This window comes from Maylandia zebra, linkage group LG23, assembly GCF_041146795.1.
Source record: "Maylandia zebra isolate NMK-2024a linkage group LG23, Mzebra_GT3a, whole genome shotgun sequence".
NCBI classification, from domain to species: Eukaryota; Metazoa; Chordata; class Actinopteri; order Cichliformes; family Cichlidae; genus Maylandia; species Maylandia zebra.
This window is the reverse complement of record NC_135188.1, coordinates 8,191,655-8,217,195: the sequence shown is the minus strand read 5'-3', so window position 1 is coordinate 8,217,195 and position 25,541 is coordinate 8,191,655. Positions and strand designations below refer to the sequence as shown.

Here is a 25,541-nt window from a genome sequence, read left to right as displayed (position 1 = left end):
GATAAGCTATAAGCCTGCGTGATGTGACAAATCTCCATGTGTTTCTTTTCAAAACGCTTATCTACACTGCCTGTTGAGACATTACTGCCACCAACTGTTGAAGAACAAAGTGAAACTGGTAGCAGGAATTTGTAGAGTTCTGCATGTCTCTCTTTGTGGATACGCTGTTTGCATAGCAAAACGGGCGTTATTACCAGTCTATTACCAGTAATAACAGAATAATTGCACAATGCAAGAATTTATGATGTATAGCAGAGAGGTTAGATATTTTTGTAGCTTCTCTGTTGCTGTAAAATCAAAATGTACATTTCATCATTCTACTTTGGTGTTTCTGGTGTGAAATTCCTCGGGCTCAGTCCAAACCAACCTCAGTGACACAATCAAGCGGGTAGCTTTGTCGAATTTGGGCTCCTCCAGAGCCCCAGAGGGTATTATGTAACAGTTTCCTGAGTTCAAAGAGAAAAGGGATCATGCTTTGAAAAAATGTTTTTTCAAAAAACATATAACTCGTCGTAATAATTATTACTTTTCTTATTCTTTTTAAATGAAAGTGTATGAAACTGCTAACAGTTTTGAGTGCTTAAAGTTAAAAACGCGTACAGTATGTCAGAGTAAAATAGAGACGCACGCGTTTTGCGTCGCATTCTGCAGTCCTGCGCACATATTAAATAAAAAACAAACAAACAGTAAAGATAATAAAACAACATAGATAACCTATGAAAAATAAACGTAGCCTCCCTGTGAGTGCGCAATCACGGAGAATGAGTTTACGCGTACTTAGACTTTCAATCACAGCTCATACTGTTCACTATAAGTGCGCGTGCTAAAACGACATCAACAAATCAACTTGAACTGAGAGGAAGTGTTCTCTCAGATTGACATGCAATAATTACAGGGTGGTTTGGGGGGGCATGAAACATGACTCCTCCACAGTAAGAGGTGTTTTAAACGGAGGACAATCATTCGATACAAAAGAGGTGGCGTGAGCCATGGAAACGTCACCAGTCCCCGCCTTAAGTTATAAGAATCAATTGTTGGATTCCCCCCCCCCCCAAAAAAAAAAAAAAAATCAGAATAGATTGTTGGAGGCGTTATCTTAACTGCCAGACACAGAGGGCACGCGGCTGTTGGAGACTTATCATCAGGATAAGTCAGACTGAAATAAAAAATAAAAACATCAGTGGTGTAATTTAATAGCTCTCTTTATCATTTTACTGGGGACAGTTCAAGAGGTGTGAAGAATGCGTTGCACCTCAGCCTGGATTGGCTGGGCTTTATGTTTGTGCGCATCTCTGGCCGTGCGTGCACAGGACTACACCGAGGACGACGGGATGATCCTGGACCTGGTCGGCGAGGACAGGACTGATCCTGAAACCGGAACCGACCCGGCAGCCGAGTTCATCAGGTGCAACAAGGTAATGGCATAGTGATTGCGTCAAAGGCATTAAATGCGCATCTTCAGTCATCAGCACCTGTCATTATTCCAAAAACGGGTAAAATATTTGGTCAAATATTTCAACAAACAATCTTTGCTGATGTACCTGACAAGCTGCCAGTTTGAGATACAGATTCGTTAAAATGTGCGCTCACATGCTGGGAGATAATACTTATTCATGTGTTATTGTGAAAACAGCGCAATACACACAATATAGATATATATATAAATCCAACTTATTGCACGCATGCTACATTTCTCCTGTGCACGTGGACATGAAGATCACATGTGCGCTGCATTATTTTTACTGTCCAGGTAGCCTGGCGCATTCCCGGACAGTACATAGTTGTATTGCGTCAGGGGACGCACGAGTCTCAACTCCAGAGGACCATCAGGAGGCTGCGAAGTAAAGCAGCCAGGAGAGGATACCTGGTGGAGATCCTGCAGACCTACTCAGGAGCACTGCGTGGCTTTCTGGTCAAACTGAGTAGTGACGTCCTTCACCTGGTAATTGCGTCACTTCACTGGATGTGTTCGGAAAAAGTGTGATTTAAACCTTTAAGGCAAAAGGGGGAACACAGGGAAATAGATGTCAAATCATAGCAGATCCATTTTCTAAAGGTTAAGACATTCCGAACGGGACATCCTAAGAGCTTATAGGTGGAAGGCAGATCTAAGAAAGCAGCTATAGTCTTGAATAACACTGTTACATTGTAACATTGTATACTGGCACAAGACGAGTTAATGGCAGAAAAGATTGGAGTAATATGGATTTTCTGACTGCAGCTTTTTGCAGAGGTCTGTGCAGTCTGTGTATATTTGACCTACTTGACCAAAATAAAGTGAGAATACGGGAGTCTGGAATGAATGATAGACAAAGTGTACTACTTTCGGTTAAATATTGGCGGCGTTTTCAGGATTATTTATTTCGATTATTTATTTATTATATATTTGATAAAATGGACCGAGAATGATGAGAGGTGTGTGTGTATTTATGTGTTTTTTATTTTAAAATCTGTAAAATTATAAGTAAGTATAGATTTAAAGTAAAAGAACTCCTCACCCGCCTTTAGAATGTTAACAAAGAGGTTTTGTGGAGCATTTGAAATCATTCAGCTGTTGGAGTTGAACAAAAATAATCAGAAACTTTGCTGAAAAACACACAGAAAACGTGAATTAGTTGAACTCTGTATAGTATGAGTGCTGGTGGTAATTTTAGACAGAGTTTCTTGACAGTTGAGAGGTTGTAGACCCACCTTTGGTATCTGCGCATTCTTGAATTATGTCAAAAAATAAAAATACACAAATAAAACGTGAAACAGTGAAACAGACTTCAAAGAAGAATGGTCAGCTTTACCCCCACCTGATTTAACAATCAACTTCCTGTTAATCATTCCTTACCACCCACAGTTAAGTTTGATTGTGTTCCTGTCAGGTGGCGAAGCTCCCTCACGTGCACTACATAGAGGAGGACTCATCCATCTTTGCTCAGAGCGCCCCCTGGAACCTGCAGAGGTTACTGCACCCTTACGGTGGTTTCTCCGAAAATGGAACATACAGACCTCCAAGTGAGTTTGTCTCTGTCCATGACTTATCTGTATTTTTCGTCAAAATATAGGAAACCACGTGCGCTCTTAAGCAATGTAACTACCGAGGCAAACAAAACATTTTGCATTAAGAGTTTCAGGAGTCATTGGGGCGGTTGGAGTAATATACAACTACCCCAATGTTTCTATTGTAAACAGCTCAAGAACAGCAGAAAACACGACTTTTCTTATTTCATTTTCCACATTTATGACAACAGGAACATTTATTCTACAGCAGCATATTCAGCAGTATCATCTCTCTTATTATATCAAGCTGTAAACAACAAGGAATTCCTGTCTTTGTGCAATAAGCCTGATATTGAAAGGTGCCTCTCAGTTTAATTTCTATGAAGTCACCCGACGGTCACCATCACCATGGCAACCTTTAATTGCAGCCGCTTCAGAAGAACTAATTACATGCTAATATCTGTGTTGTGTTAGTTCAATTCAAGCTAAGCTTAAATACAGTTAAGTCCATAACTTGCTGGGCCAAGACACCATTTTTGTAGTTTTGCCTTTGTGCACCGCCACAGTGGACTAGCATTCAAATTAGCATTATCTGTTAGGGAAGTAAATCCATTTTTTATATACAGATACATTTTCAGAGGCTCAATAATAATTGGAAAATGGACTGACAGTTTCATGGCCAGGTGAGGCCTGTTCCTTGGTATTTCACATGAAGTAGTATATAATATCTGTGGTTGAACCAGGGTGTTGAACTTGCATTTGGTAACTATCTACTAGAAGTCTCAATGCCAATGCAAGAAACATTAATTTGTATAAATTTACTAGCCCTTAGACTGTGATGGACAGGAGCTCAAAGAACCAGGTCTTTCTTTCTCATCTTCCCAAACATTTGTCACTGGAACTAAATGCTTATGGGGCTTTAAAAATGATCTTTTTTCCATTTAAATGACATCTGAGCCATTTGTGCAGTTTAGCTGTCAGATATCCATCAAGCAGTGCAGCTTTCCAACAGCAACCACACTGAGATTTCTCCCCTCAGAAATTGCATTTTCTAATTACATGTCAAATTCACCATCTGTCCTCTGCAGATGATGGAGGGAGGACGCAGGTGTATCTGATGGATGGCAGTGTGCAGAGTTCTCACAGAGAGGTTGAAGGACGGGTACTCATCACAGACTTCAATAACGCCCCTGAAGAGGATGGAGTCAGAGTTCACAGACAGGTTAAACACATGCACGCACAAATGAAACATTTCAATTCAACAGCACTTATGTATTTGCAATTGCAGCTCAATAACATTCTAAATCCTCGTTCCACTACAGGCCAGTCAGTGTGACAGTCATGGTACACACGTGGCAGGTATTGTGAGTGGATCAGATTCAGGTGTTGCTCGAGGGGCTGCTGTTAACCTAGTGCGTGTGCTCAACTGTCAGGGTAAAGGGACCGTCTCAGGAGCTCTGGCAGGTAAGACAGAAACTGTTGAACTGTACTTTGTACTAAAGACTACCAGAGCCAAGCAAAAACTCTTGAGTTTCTTTCTCTTGGGTCATGGTGACACAGCTTGTGGATGGCATGAAAAATATTTCAGTTTTATCAAAACATTGTCTTCCAAAGGACATCTTCTGACTATGACTCTGGCCCTTTCCCTCTAGATATACATGGGGAGTGTCATAACTGAGTTATTGCAAGAACATGAGTGGGTCATATGTTTAATATTTTGGCTGTTGACTGGTTCTTTGTGGGCACAGGTAGTGCAACCATCATCTACAGTGTACAGAATTCTAATCTACATTATGAGCGCCATGTTTCACTCTTACAGCAACTTTGATTTAAAGCTGCAGGTAGAAAAAAACGCCCATATTTGTAGAAAAAAATAAAATTAAAAAAAGACCCCAACTGCAGCAGTTCTTCAGTCTCTGTTCACCAGACAGAAGAACCAGACTTTTCTCTTCTTCTTCTAAAACCTGAGAAGTTCAGGTCAGACTGCTTGTGTTAAAATATAAATAATTATGGGTAGTATGAATCCCTAGGAGACCAATGATCCCTAACCATGCAGCTATAAACTCTTAGTCTGGTTTTAAAGACTTTTAGAACACACTTTCATTTCATTAACTGTATTGAAAGAGAAAAGGAAGATGACCACAGTGTAAAACTTCCAATTTTTCTTGAGTGTATGAGGTTTTAGATTGTCCCTTTCCCCTTTCTGTCAGGAATGGAATACATTCGAGCCACTTTACTGGCCCGCCCAGTGGATGCAGTAGTCGTGTTGCTTCCTTTTGCCGGTGGCCTCAGCCGTTCATTAAACACAGCCTGTCGAGACATGGTGGCTAACAGCGCTGTGGTCATCGCCGCAGCAGGCAACTACAGAGATGATGCCTGTCTCTACTCACCTGCTTCAGAGCCTGAGGTAATTTAACACTGAAAATGCAATCACATTCTGGCCCACCTACACGCGACCCTCACCTTTACCTCCTTTCATGTGTGTGTGTGTGTGTGTGTGTGTGTATAGGTCATCACAGTGGGGGCAGTTAACTCAATGGACCAGCTCATGTCACAGGGAGCAGGTGGTACCAACTTCGGCCGCTGCGTTGATTTGTTTGCACCCGGCGACGACATCATTAGTGCCAGTAGTGACTGCAGCACTTGCTTCACCTCCCGCAGTGGAACCTCACAGGCTGCTGCACACGCTGCAGGTACGCAAACACACACACGCGCACGCAAAAGCAATCTGTGTATGCTGTTGGTATATCAATCATTCTTTTATTACAGACTCAATGATCCTTACAAAAAAAAATCACATAAACACTAGAAAAAATATAATTGCATATTATAGATCATTGCAGGGAAAGCAGCTGTAGCAGTGTCTCCACACCTGGGATTGGTTGCATGTTGTAATACATCTTATATTTGATAATCCCGCAATGATTTTCAGAGGCATTAAGCCTGCAGATAAATTTATGCATGAGATTTCTGAAAACAACTTTAAAAGTACTGACTTGTGCATCCACAAATATTTCACTTGCGCTGACAAATCAAGGTTTTCTCTCTAATGATCACTCAGAAGACTTTCACTAGTTAGCATACAAGTATGCAGTGTACAGATGTGTACAGCTTGCTTTAAATAGAGATATCTTCACTAAGGTTGCATAAGAAAGGTTGTGCATAAATCATTTTTGCACATCAGTATCGTTACCATTTGTCACAGCACAATTACTTCATAATTTGTTTTTATCTGTGTAGGTGTCGTAGCAGTGATCCTGTCGTCCAGTCAGATTGCATCACCAGTGCACGTCCTCCATATGATGTTGCATTACTCCATCAGCAACACTATCGACTTCCTATCTCTGTCCGAAAGCCATCGGCTCACTACGCCAAACCTGGTAGCAGCCATGCCTCCGGTTATTAAAACGTCACCAAGTTAGTGACTCACATTCCTTTATCACACACAGACTTATAGTATCTATATGTGGTTCACATATGCGTTCCTATTTCTACAAGCAGATGGGGAGCTACTGTGTCGGTCAGTGTGGTCAGAGAGGTCAGGAGTCGCGAGCACCGACAGGGTCATCAGCCGCTGTCGTCAAGGGGAGGAAATGATGGGCTGCAGCAGTTATGCTCCTGAAGGCGTCCGTGTGGGGGAAACCATCACTGTTAGTTCAGTTACATCAGCCATAATATCAACAATAACTTCACTCTAAAGTCTATAAGTCTACGGACAAACCCTCACCCCCTGTGTTTACAGATGAACAGCGGACACATGGAGTGTATTGCCCATAATGGTCCAGCAGGTAAAGGTGTGTATGCTGTGGCCCGCTGTTGTGTGATAAGCGGTCTGCAGTGCCAGGTCCATGCTAGTGCTGAGCAAGGACAAGCTGCTCAGTGCGTCGGCCCCCAGCACCACCTGACCGGTGAGTCACGTGTACAAGCTGCAGGAGTTTGAATGAGGCAGTCAGTCTGACATTTTAGGAGAAGCTCTTACTTGTTTTCTTGCTAAGAGTTAGAAGAGAAAATAAATGACACCATCATGTGTGTCTATAAACCAGAAGTTCAACTATCAGCTCATAATTTTGCAAAAATATTACCGTAAAAAAATCAAAGGGGTAATATATTAAATATTTACACTCACAGGACACTTTATTAGGTACACCTTGCTAGTACTGGGTTGATCTCTTTTTTTTTTTTAACCTTGCTTTAGTTCTTTATGGCATAGACATAGATAGAATAAGGTGCTGGAAACATTCCTCAGAGATTTTGGACCATATTAACATGACAGCATCGCACTGTTGCTGCAGGTTTGCCGGCTGCACATGTATGATGCAAATCTCCTGATCCACCATATCCCACATGTGCTGGATGGTCATTTGAGTACATTGAAGTCATTGTCTAAGAAACCATTCTGAGATGATGTGAGCTTTGTGACATGGTGCGTTATCCATAAAGGGATAGACTTGGTCAGCAATAGTGCTAAGGTAGGCTTTTTCTGACCACTCTGCATATATCCAAGAGATTGTTATGTGTATTTCAGCAGTTTGTCAAGTACTCAGACCAGCCACTCTAGCACAAACGGCATTCAAAATCCCTTAAATCACCTTCCTTCCCCATTCGGATGCCCTGATGCTCAGTTTGAGTTATTTGCCAATCAAAGCTAACTTTATTTATAAGGCACTTTAAAAACAGTGAGCACTGACCAAGTGCTGAACATAAACTAAAAAGAATAAAAATATAAATAGTAAAAAAACAAAAAAAAACAAATGAAATGACAGTAACAATAAAGAACACCAACATCAGAAAGACAATAAAATTAACATTCTATTCTGGGTCTATGTGATTAGCTGATTTGCATTAATTAGCAGTTGATGAGGTGTAGTTAAAGACTATTAATTTGGACTTAATCTTCCATTTAACAAGTCCTATCTATTTTTCATGAACACGTGTACAGATTACATAAAAATATAGCTGGTGCAGAGCTGTTGTTTTTTTTAAATTTTATTTTATTTTGAATATTTGTATTAATTTAATTTCAACTAGTTTTCAGTGTGTTAGGAGTCTTAGTTTGAAGTTAAGCAGGTTGTCTCAACTACGATGTGATTAGTGATATGATCATGACCATTTGTACCTAATATAGTGGACAGACAGTGAATAGGGCTCTTCAGATTTTATTTTATCCATACCAACAATAAAAAAAAAAAATTATAAAATAAATACTAATACAAATCTAATACTGTTAGATCAAGGAAACAATGTTCCAGAAAGCATCTGGGAAAATGTGGAGGAAAAAATTAGTTATTTAATATCTTTTTGTTTTAAATTAGTAATCAGAGATCATGGTTTAATAGCTGGCAGAATGAATACAGCTCTTTGAACACTGTTGATATTGCTTATGATAAGTTTAGCCAAGAGACTCCTCCCTCCAGCTTCACACTAAGAGATATAGGAAGTGGGATGAAATGTCAGCCCCCTTTAAAAACAAAAACAAAGTCTATTAATTTAAATTTAGTTGCTGTCGATGTACTGAAGCGATGCACCTCAGGTATATAATCTGTATTTTTTAGTCAAAGTCAGGCTGCTGCATTTAGAATATCTTAGCCAGGTATGCTTGTTCCCATGGTAATCACCCTGAAAGGAAAATGTAACCCTAGCCAGCACAATTGCCAGCTACTCCACGAGTGTGTGATAGAAAAAGCAGCTTTTCAAATGTCATTAGAGCACTTAAATTACTTTACATTACATTTCTCATTGGTTGCCTCCATAGTGGTCTCTCTGAGGAGGATCAGTTAATGCTTGGCAACAGCGCCTCTAAAGTTCTTTGCTCCTTCGTTGTGTTTAAAGATTCAGCTGATTCTTCTCTAGGGTGTACATCGATGTCCACAGCTGAGATCTCATCTGATTCGCATCCACGTCACAGCCAGGGGAAGCGCTGCACGGTGAAAGAGGGGGTCACATCACACGCGATATGCTGCCATGCTCCATCTCTCGAGTGCAACCTGTTGGAAAACATATCAGCTGACAAAGATCAGGTGAAATAAAATAAAAATCACAGTAAAAACATTGAGAATCAGCTACTGGAAGTTACCTCAGAAGTTATTGTCTTCCTTCAGGTTGAGGTTTCCTGTCCTTCCGGCTGGACTCTGACAGACTGCAGTTTCGTCTCTCGAGGCTCTGCTATCTTGGGGCCAGTTGCCAAGGGAAACAGTTGCCATGTCTATGGTGTCACGGGAGTGGATGGAGCAGCGGGTGCTGCCGTCTGCTGTCGTGTCGCACCACCAGAGCAGCAAGCTGCAACACCTCACTGATCCGGTTTCACCTCACTTTGGTTTCTAACATCGTTGAAACAGCTTTGACGTTGCCATTTTTTGTCTTTGGTCAGTTTTAAACCCCCTTACACTTTTCTGAGAAACCTCAACATCCTTAATATTCACTTAAAGCACTTCTGTAAAGCTGTTTGTGTGTGTTTTAGTTTTAGGATTACGCCAGATTATGCTCCAGTGCACATATTATATGTGACTTGACAACCTGTAAGCTATTTTTGTATCTTTTTACAAAACAGTTATAATAAAAAGAGCTTTCACAAACATACGGTTTGGATAATAGTGTAGTATTTACCGGGTATACCATCCGCATGCTGTTTAGAAGTTAATAAACTGAACAAATGAAATCAAAATGTTAAGCTCTGGTGTCAGCCATGTGTGTTTTAGAGTGGAAAAACATGATGATGTGCACCACAGGTTGTCACAGTTAGCATGTGTTATGTATGCACTGATTTCCTGACATTCCTCAGTCTTGTGCAGCACAGCTGCAGGTAATCAGCCTGCTTGATTAACAAGTCAGGTACCTTTTGCTCATTTTGTGAAACAGTAGGTGGAAACAAAATGAGGTAAATGGCTAACAGTAGGGACACCAGTTAAACAAATTTCATGTCTACCCAGAGTGTTATTGTGACAGTGGCTTTTATGGCTCCACAGTTAGAGACTTAGTTCTGATACACAGGTGGGTGACGTCAGTGTGAACAAGAGCAAAAGGAAGCATATAAACCACTGTCAGCTAGCTTGCGCCAATCAGCTAGCTGTCTGATTGGCACAAGACAGCATTCTATCCGACTGAACCTATATGACCAAAGACTGATAAAAAATAAAAACAAAGTTTACCCAGAATACAGTAAATGAAGCTAGTGCTGAATTCATGTGTGTAATTCTGTTAGCAGGATGCAGAGTAGGTACAAATTAAAGATTTAAGCTATTCTGATTTAGAATCAGCATTCTCAAAGATTCAGTTGGTGTTTGTTTCTTATGTCATTTTTTGTAACCATTTAACTAGTGACCTGATCCATCAGCTGTAATGGTCAAACTTAGAAGCCTGAGCCTTCTATGAGTTCTAAAACATAAAAGAAACTGCTCTTGTTTTGTATTATTTGGTCTGCTGTAACCTGTAAATGGTTCCCAAATGGTGTGCCTCAAGGCAAGTTCAGGCCTGCTAAAAAATGAGCTGTTTATTGCAATTTACACAAATGGGCACCAAAAGTTTCAAAACCCATGCTGTAAACAAATTAAATTATCTGTTGTGCACTGTCTCTGATGCATAAATTGATATCAGTATCAACATTGGGGCCACAGGTAATGTTTTTAAGGTGCTGTAGACTGTATATAAAAGATGGATGTAGGTTCCAGGACTAAAAAAGTATGTGTGGATTTGTGTGCATCTAGTTGCAAAGAGAAGTCCAGTTTAATAGAATGAGAAAGTGGTCCTTAGCTTGTTTGCCTAGTAAAAGCTTTCCTGATGAATTTAAGACCTTAGCGTGTAGATTCAAGCCTTGCTGAAGACAAGCTGGTGTTCATTTAGTGAATTATAGTTCCTATTCGTGTCTACAAAGATAATACATTGAAATGTGGCCTCCAAGTTTGTCATTATCTTGTTTTAAAAGAGCTAAGATGGTGAAAATGCTCAGTTTGAAGCTTCACAAAACAACTGGCGATGTCACAGAGGTTACGCCTTTTATATACAGTCTACGGTTGTATCATGGGACAGTATATAGAAATGCATAAAGACAATATTTGCAAAAGGTTGTGCATTCCAGTTTATTTTATATCAAATTTCCCCTTAATCAAACTCTGATGTACAAATTAAAACTGAGTCTTAACATGCATTACAGAGTCTTGCGATGTCAGAAGTGAAGTTTCAAAATTGAATGACAGTAAAAACCCGTATAGATGCCAATCCCTAACCTCGCACCTACCCATCCCTCCCTGCATCCCAGGATTAAAACAAGATTGTTTTGAAGTTGTTGTTTTTTTCTTTTTTTCTATTTTTAAGTATTTGTGGTGATGTAGCAGAGGGCCAAACCAACAAAACTCTTGGCTGAATGCAACTCATGTTGCCATGGTCATGTAATCACTTGGCACAGACTGCATGCAGCTCCTTCAGATCGCCCATAACCAGCCACTGTGAAGGGGCGTGTGTTTGTGACATTAATGATACCAAATTACACAGCAAACAACATGGGGAGGGGGTGGGGGCTGATTTTGTTTTTTTTCCATCACGCAGAAAAGACAAACCTCACCATCACTTACTGCCACACATGCAAACGTGCTGGAGAGCACGATGTGACATTCACATCTAATGAGAGGAAATGGGGTGGAGGAGCATGGAAGGGCTAAAGCAGTGTCTTTCCTCTTCTCGGATGCAGAGGAGCCAGCGGATTGATCGCACGTTGATTCAAACAGAAAATCATTTTGCATGGTAGCTTCCTAGGTCCTTACATTGTAAACATTGACCTGTTAAAGCTGAGAGCTAATCTGCTAAGCAAGTTTAGGCTCATGTCTTAAAACATGTTAGTGAAAGCGTGACTTCATTAAAACTACCTAGCATGAATTATCTACAAAGTGTCTCTGTCTGAGTGCAGAGTGAAGAGAAGCAGCATTTTACCATCATCAGAACCCTGTCGTGTTGCCTAAACCCTGTTACTGGGTAAAACTTCCACGCCCACCTCCCCATTCACACACAGAGTCAACAGTTACATTCCTACAGTCCTTTGTCACAACACACAGAGGAAATTCCCTGTAGTAGTTTCAAGAATAATGCAAAGGAAGAAGCCCTGTTGCCCTTCTACATGACCACAGGAGACACTTGGTTTAGCGTCACGGGTGGAGCAGATGAGGACGTACCTCATCGGAGATGTGACGAGACAGTGTCCGAGGGGAGACGGGAGGGAGATCGGGAGGTTAAGGCACTTCAAGTCTCCCGATGATGGGGGCAGGGATGATGGTAACATGGGTGTTGCTCTCCAGTAAAAACTAGAGCTACATTTGGGTTTAGCTCCTCTGTGTGTGTTTCCAAAGGTTGACAAAAGCAAAAGGCAAAGCAAAATGTAAACGCCATCGGAAAAAAAAGAAACCTGATAAAGCAGAGGTAACAGTGAGGTGAAGAGGACCTGTTCTCTGTCTTTGTGAGCGAAGTGAATGAGTGACACACGCCTGCATGTTTTTCAGAAGTTCTAGTTTTTGTATGCATGTGTGTGTGTAACCTTGGCACCTAAAAATAAAAACCTGCTCCTGAGCTCCCCTTCAGGCAGCACTGATGGCCCACCACAACTGATCTGCGCTCTTCCAGATCAGCTTTTTCCTGCATAAGGCTCGAGTCCCTAATCCTCTGCAGTAATTCAATTCATCCAGATTCAAAGAAAAGTGGCATTGAAAATAAAACAAAGCGACAAAAAGAATAAAATCCAGAACACGAGGCCGCTTGTCAGCAAGGAGGAGGAGTGGAGGGAGAGTACTGACCATGGCACTGCTTGTTTCAGATATGCTGAGGGTCTGGAACCGTCATACAACAGGACCAGCCCCCTACTGCATCCCGATGGCTACACTGTGGTGGCCGAGGGTCAAAGGTCAAGTCACAGGCAGACTGGCTTGCCATCAGGGCTCTCATGTGTTGCATAAGTGGCACTGCAAATATAAGTTGTTAAAAGCAAAAGAAGACGAGGCTCTAGAGGAACTGACCAGTGCTGCTGTACATCACAACAGAATGGGTTGGACTATAAAGTGCATACTTAAACCCACCCTCCCTCCCGAGTGCTCATATGTGGAGGTGTTCCTGTCTGTAAGTTCCTCTAGAGCAGCTAAATGTGACCTCCCGCAATTTGCATGGCTGTGAGAGAAGAGCACAGGACACTTTAAAATATTATCTTACACTGGAAATAACATCTATGGAACAAAATCTTTACAATATGAATATGTAGATAAATTGGCAAACATGAGCAGAAAATTGTTAAAACACAACCCAAACCCATCCTCCACCTTGCTGTCATTCTGAGTGAATGAATGAATAAAAGGATAAACTGAAGTCATCCATGATTGTGGAAGGTTATTTGCACTTCCCACCCTAATCAACTCTGCTGCCCTTTATGATAATGCATCTCCATCATCGCCTTGGCTCATGTGAAAGGAAGTAATTCATGATTTATTCATAGCTCCTTCGTTGCCTTAGCGACCGAGACAAATGTTCTGATTGGCTTGCTGTGGAGTCCTAAATGTCCTGACCAATCAGAGGCAAAGTGCAGCCTTTTCGAATGGCTTCCCGGAGCTGCCTCTCCTTTGGAGGGATCCCACTGGTAGGACGACCTAGGGGTCCACGTCTTCTAGATCGCTCTTAGAATCACCGAGCATCATGGGAGACTCTGACCCCTGTGGTAGAATAGAGGGAAGTTGGATTAAAAAAAAAAAAGTTGAATTATCCATCTGTTAGGCAGAGCCAGGAGGATTATAATTTCTATTCAACACACCGATTGTCTATAATGTTTTTATGTGAGCACAAGTGACAATCTGGGGCTGTGTGGGCTTCCTGACAGCCCCAGCGGGAGTTGGAGAAGAATGAAACAGCTTCAAATCCACCTCTAATAATAACCGTGGGCGGTAACAAACTGCCTTTATAGCTTTTGACAGAAGCCAATGAGATGATCCATTTTTGCTCTATTCTTCTCTTTCGGGCTTATGTGAGCTGAGCGGGAACTGCTTTAAAACCATGAGTCATTTGAGAGCTCCACTGTTCTAAGCTGCTCGTTTGGATGTAGCTGAGAGATACCTGTCGGAGACTGCGGTCAGCGTTTTCATTCGCCGGGCTGCCGTCAGAACCATTACTGCTACCAGACTGCTCTTTCTCATTTAACAATGCTGTAGCATAGGCCAAGGTATCCTGCAGAGTGTGACACACACACACACACACACACACACACACACACACACACACACACACGGAAAATAAACAGTATGAGTGACTGTGAGTGTAATAGGAGAACTGGAGGTCGTTGATATACGGTATTTTTGTGTGTGCGTGTATTTACCTGTGCAGAAATTGTGCGCTGGAAGGTTTTATTGGTGGATGTCTCATTTGAGACGTTGCTCTGTGGAGTCCAGTAATGTTCTGTCATCTGAAGGCAGAGAGAGTCACTGTGAGCATACAGCATAATTTACAGTTCTTCATAAGTGCCATAGTGGTTAAGCCAAGTGTCTCCTAAACAGGGGGCACTGTAAAGACTCTCGTTTAGCTCCAGTAATATGAAAATTAATGACGGAACAAAACAATTAATATACTGAGTGAGCTGTGAACAAAACTGTATACAGAAAGAAACAATAATGATAATAAATATGACTTAAAAGAGTTTTAAGTTCAGTTCGGAAAAACAGTTCAGTTACCTAAAGTTCGCTGTAATGAATAGAAAATAGTAACTGTATAGTCTGCATACAACAATGCTGTTTTTATGTTAGTTTATTGTTTATCTATTACTTAAATACTTTGGTGTAGTACGAATGGCCATGGGGGAGGTCTTTGTAAGTAGTAAAAGCGGTAAAACTTATGAAAACACAGTTAAAAGTCCAAAGTCGATCCTCCCCTTCACATTTTCCAATGCAGTCCAGTGGGCTGATTTGCTGAGCTGATTCTGGCCCTCGGACCTTATGTTTGGCACCAAGTGGTAACTAATAAAGGCAAACTTTACTAAACTATCATTTAGCTAAATGAAAAAAAGTTCTAAAAATAAAAATAAAAATTTATGCCGTGCTAAACTGAGTTCAGATTTAAACTAATGTTTGAAAGGCTGATTAGTTTTTAACAACACAGTGTGTCCGAATTCACCTGTAAGAACTTGGAGGTTATGTTGGATTAAATAATAAGAAGGGAATGGGAAACACTGAGGTTTGGGCTTAAAGGCACTGGGGATTTTTTTTTGGCTGCTGTCCTCCATCCTTCTCACTTCTACTGTCAATTACAAAAGCCAAAAATGCCTCACACTAATGTGATGTACACTATATGGATAAACGTACTGGGCCACCTACAGAAACTGGTTGCCCATGGAAACCCAGGCTATGAAGCTCCCAGCCCACAGTTACTGAGCTGATGTTCATGGCAGAGGAGGTTTGGAAATCTGCAGTTACTGAATCATCAAGTGTTGGCATCTCTTAAGCACTATGCAACTCCTCTTAGTAACCTTATGTGATCTTCCATTTCATAGCTGAGTTGTTGTGGTTCTGAAACATTTTCTTCTTTCCCAAATTTTTAGAAATGTTGGGTGCAATGGGACTGAAAACATGTCACTTTAAAGATTAAGAGGTGTGGCCCTGTACTTTTGTTGATGTAGTGTAGGTCAGCGGTCCCCAATCCCCGGTCCTCAGACCGGTACCGGTCCGTGAGTCGTTTGGTACTGGGCCACAAGAGTTGAGGCTCAGGTGTGAAATGTATGGTTTTCAGGGTTTTTATCGGTTTTCAGCGTTATTTTGTTATCGTTTTTATCATTAACTCTGTTTTCCTGGGTCTTTTCACGTGTGTTATGAATAAATCTTCTTTTTTTCGGTAACGGTACTAGTTTGATCTTGTTGTATTTATCCGCGACACCTGAAAGGCCGGTCTGTGAAAATATTGTCGGGCATAAACCGGTCCGTGGCGCAAAAAAGGTTGGGGACCGCTGGTGTAGGTGGTCCTACAGTATTTCTTAGGCTTGCCTTTTTCTGGAGCCACTGCACCGCCCAACTCCAGGTACCAGACAAGTCCTTGAAGTAGTCCTTAGCTTGAGGACACCTGGAGAGTGGGAGGGATGAAAGCAGGGTCAGAATTATGTTGGTAGGTTAATCTGCTAATACTACTACTATTACAGTTGATAATAGTTCACACTGGGGGAAAAAAAAAACAACAAAAAAACCCCACATAACAACCAAATATTTTTCTGCCCAAGTCTGATCCCTAAACCGCATGTACTCACTTTTGAGCTAATGTGACCAGGAACTTAACACACTGGTAGCAGCGCCTGCTGTCCACATTGTTGCTCTGCTGCATCAAAGCTATGGAGAAAACACATTATGAGCTACAAGGATTTGTACACTGTTGTCAATAGGAAAAAACAAAACAACAGACATACCTAATAGACCTTTCTCTGACTCAAAAGCATACTTGAGTCTCTGGGATTGCAGAGGGTCTTCCACTACCTGTGGAAAAGATTTAAATGAAGTTAGGAAATGTGAGACGTCATAGTGACCACGCAACATGAAAGATCAACAGAGGAAGGGTCACTGAAGGATGTTACTCACTAGAAGCTCCTGCAGCATCAGAAAAATGTTCTTCAGTTCATGAGGTGGAGCTGTCTCCAGCTGTGTCTGTGAAGAGTACAAAACAATTTAGTGCATACTGACTGTGGAGTAAATGTGGTTGAGCTGCTTTTCAGAGATTCTTACTTTGAGTAACTGCAGAACTCCCAGAGAGAAGGGCTCATTACAGAACGAGCTGTAGGTCACCATCTCTATCAGGAGAGACAGTGCGCCTGATAACTCGCGCATTGCAAACATCACCTGTTGGGTATTTACAATTGACAAAATTGTCAATCAAAGAGCTTCTGAGTCTTTTCTATTTAATAATGAAGAAGTAAAACATTGAACTGATGGTTTTTATCTTACCTCTAGAAGGTAAGGCTGTCCTTCTGGAGTAAAGAGTGAGGCAAGGATGTCCGCATGGAGAGGGAGAAGAGGGGTGGAGGACAGGACACTACTCAGGCGCAGCTTAAGCCCTCCGGGAGCTACGTGAGGAACAACAGGTGATAAACAAACAATCACAATAAGACTCAGTCAGTAGGTGCACATTTGTAGTAGTGTGAGAAACAAATTTAGGTGCATCACCCTGTGTGCGCTGGGGGCTGAGGTCAGAGTGCAGAGTGATCAGGGCCAGAGTGCTGTGCAGGTGAAGAAACTCCCGAGCCTGAGCTGGACTCCATCTTCGGTTCTGTAAAAACACAAAGTAAAACCTCTCTGCCTTTCTTTGGAGGTTTTTTCTACGTATACCCAACTGAGAAGTGCCCTCAATACAGACCCAGAACTCGCTTGAGAGATTATATACCTCATTTTACCTGGGAATGATTTGGGATCTCTCTAAACTGTTACTATTGAGAAGGATGTCTGGAATACCTGCTTAACCTGTTACCACTGCAACTCAGTGTTGGATAAGCAAAAAACTTACACTTTGTTTCCTGAGTGTAATTCAGTGAGTGGAAAAGTTGAGTTAAAGTGAAAACATTAAGAATGACAAACATATGAAACACGCAGTGTGTATTATGTAAACTGTACCTGGTTGTTCTGCCTATTGGGGCCCAACAGAAAGATGAGCATCCGGCGATACGCCGAGTGTTTCAACAACAACTGACAAGGACCGCAACCCTGAGAGAGGGAGGGAGAGAGTGAACGAAAAATAGAGAACACTCAGGAAATCAAACAGTCATTAAATTTAATGGCTTGTACTTAAACACTCAATTTTGAAGAATTACCCTCTGAGCGAAGTTGCTGAAGAGGTTGAAATACTGCGCACAGTTCTTCACATTCTCAGGAACATCTTTGTCCAGTAAGGAGAGCAGAGCATCTGTTAAACTGTCTAGTCCTGGATCTCCAAACTGAAGTGCACTCTCCAGAGTCTTTTCGAGGATGGATGCAACCACCACCCTCACCTCTCTTACACTGCACTCCAACAGACAAACCCTAAGGAAATGTCAAAACCATCAATATCAGCACTCCAGTGAAGGGAAATAAACCTCTAAGGCAGGAACTTCAATTAACATGTCTAATGTCTTATCATAAGACACTCAGTATCTTATGATAAAATCTGAAAGGACAGACAAGTCTGCAACACTGTTCATGTGGGAAATTTCTTTGTTGTACTTTGTTTAACAGTTCTGGCTGCTTTGGCCTTGAGGCACATAGTTAAGTGTGACAATCTGTACCTCTGTTCTACGGGGAGGGGTGTGGTATGTAAAGGCAGCTGTGGTGTACTGTTGCCCAAAACATCCGATGTTCGACAACCAATCCTGTCTGAGGATCATATGATCACCCCATGCTTAAACATCAAGTAGTGTAAGACAACACCTTTCTCCCAAACACACGCTTTGGGAAACTATCCCGTGGTTCTAAATGTTTACATTCCAGAGAAGGACTTGCTTTTTTTTAGCCAATCAGCATTAAGTCAGTGAGCACCAAGCACACAAGTGTTTAATATCTCTACTGTCAGTAAAGATGCAACTGTAAGTATGCTCCAAGACTTTTGCAGTTATACTGATGAAGTGTGCAAATATAATAAATTATATAGCATTAAAACACTCCAGAGATAATGTGTGTGGGCATTATATATTTAGTAAAGCTTTAGGCGTTGTAGGAAAAATAATCAAAGCGGAATTATTTGGCCCTGGTCAGAGAGTTGAATGTGCATTGATTAGAATGAGGGCGCAATGCTTGGAGCTGCCAAGTCTAAAGTATCGCATATCACTAGGACAGCTACAAAAATGCTGTACTGATCAAACCTAGGTCAAGCTTCTGCAAAAGCAGTCCTACAAACATGGATTATGGTAAATGGTAAATGGCCTGTATTTATATAGCGCTTTACTAGTCCCTAAGGACCCCAAAGCGCTTTACATATCCAGTCATCCACCCATTCACGCAGACATTCACACACTGGTGATGGCAAGCTACATTGTAGCCACAGCCACCCTGGGGCGCACTGACAGAGGCGAGGCTGCCGGACACTGGCGCCACCGGGCCCTCTGACCACCATCAGTAGGCAACGGGTGAAGTGTCTTGCCCAAGGACACAACGACCGAGACTATCCAAGCCGGGGCTCGAACCGGCAACCTTCCGATTACAAGGCGAACTCCCAACATCCACACCTGATGCAGACATAACTGTACCCTGTCATTTCCACTTTCAAGCAGCAGCAATATAGTATCGCTATCTAAACAATGTAGAAAATTGTTTCAATATTTCATATTAGTCATGAGAAATATAATGTGACAACAGCCCTGTGGGTTAATTAGTTGGCAGGAATGTACTAACTTGACGATTTCGCGGCCCTCTGGTCCCACCAGGTACTGCACCATCCACTGGCATGCCTCACTGCTCTTAGACAGCAACACCTCCACTGTCGCCATCCACTCCTCTGTGTCCACCCTGCAAGAGACACACAAATACAGATATAATGTTGCTCCTCATGAAGGTGCTCAAACTTAACACATGTGGATGCATGCAAGTGAAATCACCTGAGTTTCTTTTTGGTGTGCAAGTAGGTGTGGAACAGAAAGTGAACAGCCAGCTGAAGACTCTCTTTGGCCATTGGCTGGTAGCCTGGATGCTTCAGTTTTGTCTGCAAAAGGAACACAGCTTTTTAAAACATCACTGATTATCATACTGCATGTTATTTTATGTATATAAACACTATGGTATTGCATTATAGCATATATAATAGTAATATTGCAATGGCTGTGGGTTCCATTCTGCATCAGCACTCACAATATTTAAATAATTATCATTCATGTATGTCAGAGTATCTCTCTCTAATGGCAGAATGCGATCTGTCATTAAAGGTGAACAGTACTCTGATGCCTATAAGGAAGTGCAGTTACTGTAAAATGCTGACCTGCAATAAAAGCATTGCCTCAGAAAAGCAAAATACACACTGTTTTTTCAGTTGTGTAAACACAGACCAAAGGTGAAATCCAATATTTTACTTGCATCTACTTCAAGTACCAGAGAAAAACAAACTGCTGAATATGTGGAAGAAAACTTTTATCTAACTTGTTTTATGTCTTTTGATTACAATCGTCAAATACATGAAGCTTAAAGTGTTGTGTATCTTCAGTCTGTGTTTATGTATAATTAGACAAGCCAACAGAGAAACATACTGCATTGACTGAAGCCAGGGAAAGGGTGAAGTTGAAGTAGTCGCTGTTGTAGACATCTCTGTTTCTCATGAACTTCAGATTCTCATCTCTCACAATCTGCACAAACACACAAACAAAGCGGTGAGACAACTATGAATATTTAAAGCAATTCTCTCTCTAATATAACTCGTGTTTAGCTCATGTAAAGGCAGATTTTGCTTTACCTGATAGATGCTGACGGGCATTTTCTCTACAAACAGGCCCTTCTTCTCTCCCTTGCGGACCAGACGGGTGAGGAGAGTGAGACGGTCATTGTTGGCTCTTGGGGGGCGTGGAGAGGACTGTGGGGAAACATCAGGAGAAGATGGAGCAGACCTGGGAATAAAGAGACAACATAGATGGTTCATAATAGTTAATGCACTGGAGCCGTTCCCAACTGCTGTTCTTCTGACAGTGTTCATATACAAATATGACTCGCATCATGTGATTAACATCCGTGATGTTTCATTAAAGTTTCTGTATAATGCATATAAATGAAGTCTTTGTAAATAAGTCTTTAACTGTCAGCATCAAATCTATCACCTACTGCCTGCGGTGACATTTTGCTGACTGTTGCACATGGATGTATGAAAAGATGACAGATGCATTTTCAACAGTCCAATGAGAATGTTTACAAGGTGACTGTGGTACATATGGAAATTTGACTCACAGTGAAAGGTCCTCAGCTTCCTGTCTCATGATGCTGACTCTGCTCTTTTTGGGCAGAACAGGCGAATTCTGGTCGCTGATCTTCTGATAAAACAGCATGTAGGCATTCCAGTATCTCCTCCGCACGTCAGGGTAAGGGTTGGCTGAGCATACATCAAAGTTATTTAAGATTTTGTACTTGTGTGTACTGCTAATGCACATAAAGTAAAGTAATGTCAGCAACTTACACTGGTCATAAACCTTGGGACGATACTCCCCACCGAAGCACTCGTACTCCAAAGTTTCGTCATTCATATCGAACTCTTCTACCACGTTGTCATTGAACTTGTACCACCGACCACGCGCACCACCGCTATTAGTAAACAAAGATGGATGACAAAAAAGGATTTTGAGAAGATAAAGGAGAAAGAGAGACATACTGGAAACTCTATGAAGTTTAAATAATAACCTAATGCAAAAACTTAAAAAGCTTACAAGCAAAAAAAACAGGATCTTCACTCATGTATGTACCCAGCACTATATGGACAGCACACCAGATTAACCTACTGGCAGATCACAGTATTCGCTTGCATCTATCCAGCTCATCTGCTAAGTTTTTATGTCACTGTTCTTGGCTTTAAACCCACACAGATCCCTACCTGACATAAACAATAAGTGACTAAAAAACAGCTTCAGAATGTGTCTGATTTCCTGGAAAGTAAGCATCATCCTGAGAACAGAATTTCTTAAGCATGGAAAGGAACAAGAAAATGAGTGAGAGCAGGGTGCCAAATACAAGCTTCTGTGGGCTCTTTACATTCCACTTCTCCAGTAAGCACGACTGCCTTCCAGAGCCAGACATCTGGAGATGCTTACAAACTAATCCAGGAGCCCATACAAAATCTGATACTGCATTCATATGCAAGACCCAAGGAGGTCTTCTAAATTCTGCCTGGAAAACTAAAGCAACCAATTAATGTATTCCACCAATTGCTGGTTAGGTACTCCTTATGTAAAGTAGCAAAGAGAAGGAAAAATACAATTAGGAAAAGCACATAGCTCGGCCATTAGAAAACGATTCCTGTGAAATGAGGTAAGACTGACTACAGTGTCTCTTACCGTCTATCTTTAATAAAAGAGTAGTAGTGGCCAGCATGCGCCTGACCACTGTGGACAACAACTCCCACAAGCTCATAGTTCTCAGAAATTGTGACTTTTTTCCTGGGTGACCCTCCTGAGGTCCCGTCGCCTCTCCCCTCGCCTCCCTCTCCGCTGCAGTCTTGACGAGCCATTCCAGATACAGTGTAGGGCTCCATGTTGAGCACCCAGGGGAACTGTGAAACAATGGAAACAACCTTAATCCCAATCACATTTACATTAAAGTTAAGGAGGCTGTAACAATATTAGGAAATGTGATTTATTAGGTACAAGTGTTTGATCTTCATACCCTAATCTGCTCATCATATTTGATAGACCGTCCGCTTTCCCAGTCGAAGCCAAAGCGCATAAGGTGAATACAGAGAACACTGGGCAGGGATTTGATACATGTCCTCTTCACTGTGGTCCTCTGTACAAACACACACACTAACACTTATAAGCACATATGATGTCAGTGCTGTATAAAAGCATGAAGGGGAGTGTACAGACCTTCTCTTTGCATTTCTCACAGTAGTAGGCATTGCTGCCCTCTAGCACCTCTCCTCGGACAAACTGGTCTAATGAGATCTCTAAACTCTGACAAGAGGTCACTCCAAGGTTCAGTGCCATGAATGTTTCCTCACGCTCATATCTGTGCAAAGGATGTTTGTGAGTCAAATTTCATGCATAAAGAAAAAGATTTGGTAAATTCTACACAGTAAAAACCTGTGGCTCACCGGTGAGGACAGTCTTTACAGATCTTCTGGTCAGAGAAAATTCCCTGGAATGTGTTTTTGAAGATCTGCTCTCGACCCATTTTCTGGTGGAAAAAGTTTGTCATTGACAAATTAAAGTTTCTAATCAAGTGACGACAGTGTTTCTTTAGTGTGTGAGTTATACCTTGAGATGTTCGTCAAGCTGATCCACCAGGCTAGTGAAAAACTCATAGGCATCCTGCTGTTCTCTTACATATAGCTCTTTGTTCCACATCTTGAAGATCTGCAACAGAAATATTATGCATGTTTATACAGTTACATATCTATTGATAAACTGAGTTTTGTCACTTTAGTTAATGACACTCAGTTGTGTCACTATCCAAGATAACAAACTCTATATGTGTTACACAGACTTTATAGACATAATGATTACAGACAGCACAACATGGTCCATCATTAGGACTTATTAAAACCCCCCACATAATTTTACATGATAAAAAAAAAATACAAGAAACAGCGATGAACTCCAAGATTGTGCAGAACCTCTTGCAAATTAAAAATAGAACTTTGTCTCTGGTTTCTAAATGATTTAACAGTGAACAGACTTTTACCTTCCAGAAGTTCTCAGGTACATAATACTGGAGTTTGCTCTCCATCAGATGGCCAAATAGAGACTGAACCTGATAGAAAACACTCTCTTCAGGCTGGTCTGTGTCATCTTCAATGGACAGGAAAGCCTAAAACAAAAAAACATGGTATTGTAGTCACAGATACTGGTGTTACTGCTAAGTATCACATAATGTATGGAAAAAAAATTAAGTAAACAGTTCATTGAAAGTGTACCTCTGGGAGGCCGGGCTGCATGTAAAGCTGCTGGAACACAGCATTCATATAACAAGTGGCTCCACCGTTCTTCAACCCAACAAAACCTGAGACTGAACGGCTCTCTACAGGGGGTAGATACTAAAGGAAAGGAAGAAAGAGTTACTTTCACACCAAAAGCACTGTCAGACTACATGCAACACCAAACATGATTACAATTAATTCTATTTTAACCGGTGTCTTACATCAAACTCCTTGCAGAGCGAAGGATCTGACTGGTGGTGCATGGACAGCAGCTCTCTGGTGATGAGCTGTAGGTTTGAAAGAGAGCTGTCTGCCAGCATTACCAGCACCTCATAGGCTGCCAATCTGCTGCTGGCTGTGCTGCACCTAATCACACACAGAGAAATGATTAAATACCGCTATCAGGAATACTACAAAACACACAATGTTGTTTGCAAAATGGAGGGATTTACCCATTACTTAAAAAAAACAAAAAAACAAGCAAACAAAAAAAGCAGATCCCTTTTATATGAAATCACAAAATGATTCTCAAAATCACATCTTAAAAAATGAAAAGTTGGATTAGAACAGAGAAAAAATGAAACTAATTGAAAGGAAAGGAATACATACTTTGGGTGGAAATCATGGCTGGGGGCCGGGGAAGTTGTAGGGTTGGAGCTGTTGATAATGATGCGTGAGGCTCGAAACAGGAAGTCATCGAGCAACTGCTGGATGAGAGATGGACCTGGACAAAAAGTTACAACATTACATAACAGCTGTGTCCTAAATAAAATAGAATATACATTGGATAGGTGTGGATATGCATGTATACTCAGTGTTTGCTCACCAAGATGTTCTTTCTCATTGCCACAGAGAGACAACAAGGTCTTGATGAGTCTGAGGTGCCCTGCTAGGAGGATGTTATCTGCCTCGCTGGTCTCCATCTCAGAGCTCCAGCTAGGCTCAAAATTGTCAAGCCAAGAGATCTCGTCCTCCAGCATGGTGGCTGCGCTCACTTTTAACACCTCCATCTCTGACGCTTGAGGAGGTGAGGCATGCAGCGAAGCGGGAGGAAGGAAAGGAGGGATAGAAAAAGAAAGGAGCAGAAAGCAAATGTGTGATTCACTGGCCTTTAGTTGGTGAAAAAGCAGTCTGTAAGGTCTGCATTACAACAGAGCCTCAATCAGGGACAAAACTTCATATTTAGGAATGTGTAACTGTGGCTTACTAGTTAGGTCGTCCAAAAGCTGGCATCTTAGATCAAAGTATTCAGTGCACTGGGACAGCAATCTGAAAACAAAAACCAACACTAACTCATGATGTCTGCATATGTTTTAGGGATTTTGCACCTTGTGCTTTATTGATTAGATACCTTTGGTTGACCCCCCTCATGACAGATGTGGGGCTCCATAACGGGAGCTGAGCAGTCAGGATAACTGAAAGGAGGAACAAGTTAGGTTTTTGGACTTCAGGGAAGGCTGATGTGTCAGTTTGGCTCAAAGTGTACAGTTGATCACAAGCCACACGGCGGATCTGAGAGAAGAAGAAACATAGAAAAGATAAGTAAATATAATATAATGTTTGAAATACATTTCTTCTGTTATTTGCTGAGTGTGTTATTTACCTCTCCGCTGGGAGATCCGAGCAGAATATCAATAATAAAATCATTGACAGAGGGCAGGTTGTAAAAAGAAGCTGGAGAAAGAAACCAAACACAAGATTTAGAGCCTGTTGGACACAGTACAGAATATCTCATTACAATACACAGTAAAAGTGAGACTGTGATCTTGTAGTGTTGTCTGTACGCCTGCAGGAGTCTTACACAGCTGCTGACAGCGTAACTGCAAACAGGTAACCAGCAGAGACAAAGCCTCGCGAGCGATGATGGCATCTTTGATGGAGACACTCTGCTGTCTGACACATATCCCTGCATGCAATGCTGTTGGTGTGGTCTCGCCCTCGCTACTGGAGCTGCAGTTACTCCCTGCAAAACACAAATACATTTACTTTCAATTCTTTAG

General features: G+C 41.5%; 2 protein-coding genes and 1 long non-coding RNA gene across 6 annotated transcripts in view; 1 reads left to right on the top strand and 2 right to left on the bottom strand.

Moving 5' to 3' along the window:
* The first annotated feature begins 1,072 nt into the window (after positions 1 to 1,072).
* pcsk9 (proprotein convertase subtilisin/kexin type 9) lies at positions 1,073 to 9,284 on the top strand. 2 transcript variants are annotated; one of them, XM_004557195.4, is made up of 12 exons: positions 1,073 to 1,415; positions 1,751 to 1,942; positions 2,871 to 3,003; positions 4,077 to 4,210; positions 4,311 to 4,452; positions 5,199 to 5,395; positions 5,498 to 5,681; positions 6,229 to 6,405; positions 6,490 to 6,638; positions 6,731 to 6,896; positions 8,839 to 9,005; positions 9,087 to 9,284. In XM_004557195.4, the coding sequence occupies exons 1-12, from the start codon at positions 1,242 to 1,244 to the stop codon at positions 9,279 to 9,281; spliced, it is 2,010 nt and encodes a 669-aa protein (XP_004557252.2). In that variant the 5' UTR covers positions 1,073 to 1,241; the 3' UTR covers positions 9,282 to 9,284. The 2 variants fall into 2 exon arrangements, with proteins under 2 accessions (XP_004557252.2, XP_004557251.2); XM_004557194.4 differs by having other exon boundaries at positions 6,487 to 6,638.
* On the bottom strand, positions 1,348 to 2,821 carry LOC143415105 (uncharacterized). The gene is made up of 4 exons (XR_013095715.1): positions 2,692 to 2,821; positions 2,499 to 2,586; positions 1,865 to 1,991; positions 1,348 to 1,472 (listed from the first exon to the last, which is right to left on the bottom strand). It is a non-coding gene; the product is annotated as an uncharacterized LOC143415105 (long non-coding RNA).
* Positions 9,285 to 11,046: 1,762 nt separating the features above from the next.
* usp24 (ubiquitin specific peptidase 24) overlaps positions 11,047 to 25,541 on the bottom strand; it is a 33,496-nt gene continuing 19,001 nt past the window's right edge. For all 3 annotated transcript variants that reach the window (XM_012920739.3, XM_004557191.3, XM_012920740.3), the window contains 32 exons: positions 25,343 to 25,504; positions 25,145 to 25,215; positions 24,893 to 25,053; positions 24,749 to 24,810; positions 24,368 to 24,559; positions 24,151 to 24,265; positions 23,763 to 23,907; positions 23,539 to 23,658; positions 23,307 to 23,432; positions 22,880 to 22,978; positions 22,717 to 22,799; positions 22,490 to 22,631; positions 22,290 to 22,409; positions 21,962 to 22,176; positions 21,091 to 21,215; positions 20,865 to 21,006; positions 20,380 to 20,530; positions 20,177 to 20,272; positions 19,535 to 19,638; positions 19,332 to 19,445; positions 17,780 to 17,987; positions 17,583 to 17,672; positions 17,139 to 17,241; positions 16,920 to 17,038; positions 16,701 to 16,814; positions 16,557 to 16,622; positions 16,388 to 16,454; positions 16,232 to 16,310; positions 15,975 to 16,050; positions 14,321 to 14,407; positions 14,062 to 14,172; positions 11,047 to 13,664 (listed from right to left, as the gene is read on the bottom strand). In XM_012920739.3, coding sequence (XP_012776193.2) covers positions 13,602 to 13,664; positions 14,062 to 14,172; positions 14,321 to 14,407; positions 15,975 to 16,050; positions 16,232 to 16,310; positions 16,388 to 16,454; positions 16,557 to 16,622; positions 16,701 to 16,814; positions 16,920 to 17,038; positions 17,139 to 17,241; positions 17,583 to 17,672; positions 17,780 to 17,987; positions 19,332 to 19,445; positions 19,535 to 19,638; positions 20,177 to 20,272; positions 20,380 to 20,530; positions 20,865 to 21,006; positions 21,091 to 21,215; positions 21,962 to 22,176; positions 22,290 to 22,409; positions 22,490 to 22,631; positions 22,717 to 22,799; positions 22,880 to 22,978; positions 23,307 to 23,432; positions 23,539 to 23,658; positions 23,763 to 23,907; positions 24,151 to 24,265; positions 24,368 to 24,559; positions 24,749 to 24,810; positions 24,893 to 25,053; positions 25,145 to 25,215; positions 25,343 to 25,504 — 3,728 coding nt within the window. In that variant the 3' untranslated portion in view covers positions 11,047 to 13,601. The remainder of the gene's footprint in view (positions 13,665 to 14,061; positions 14,173 to 14,320; positions 14,408 to 15,974; positions 16,051 to 16,231; positions 16,311 to 16,387; positions 16,455 to 16,556; positions 16,623 to 16,700; positions 16,815 to 16,919; positions 17,039 to 17,138; positions 17,242 to 17,582; positions 17,673 to 17,779; positions 17,988 to 19,331; positions 19,446 to 19,534; positions 19,639 to 20,176; positions 20,273 to 20,379; positions 20,531 to 20,864; positions 21,007 to 21,090; positions 21,216 to 21,961; positions 22,177 to 22,289; positions 22,410 to 22,489; positions 22,632 to 22,716; positions 22,800 to 22,879; positions 22,979 to 23,306; positions 23,433 to 23,538; positions 23,659 to 23,762; positions 23,908 to 24,150; positions 24,266 to 24,367; positions 24,560 to 24,748; positions 24,811 to 24,892; positions 25,054 to 25,144; positions 25,216 to 25,342; positions 25,505 to 25,541) is intronic.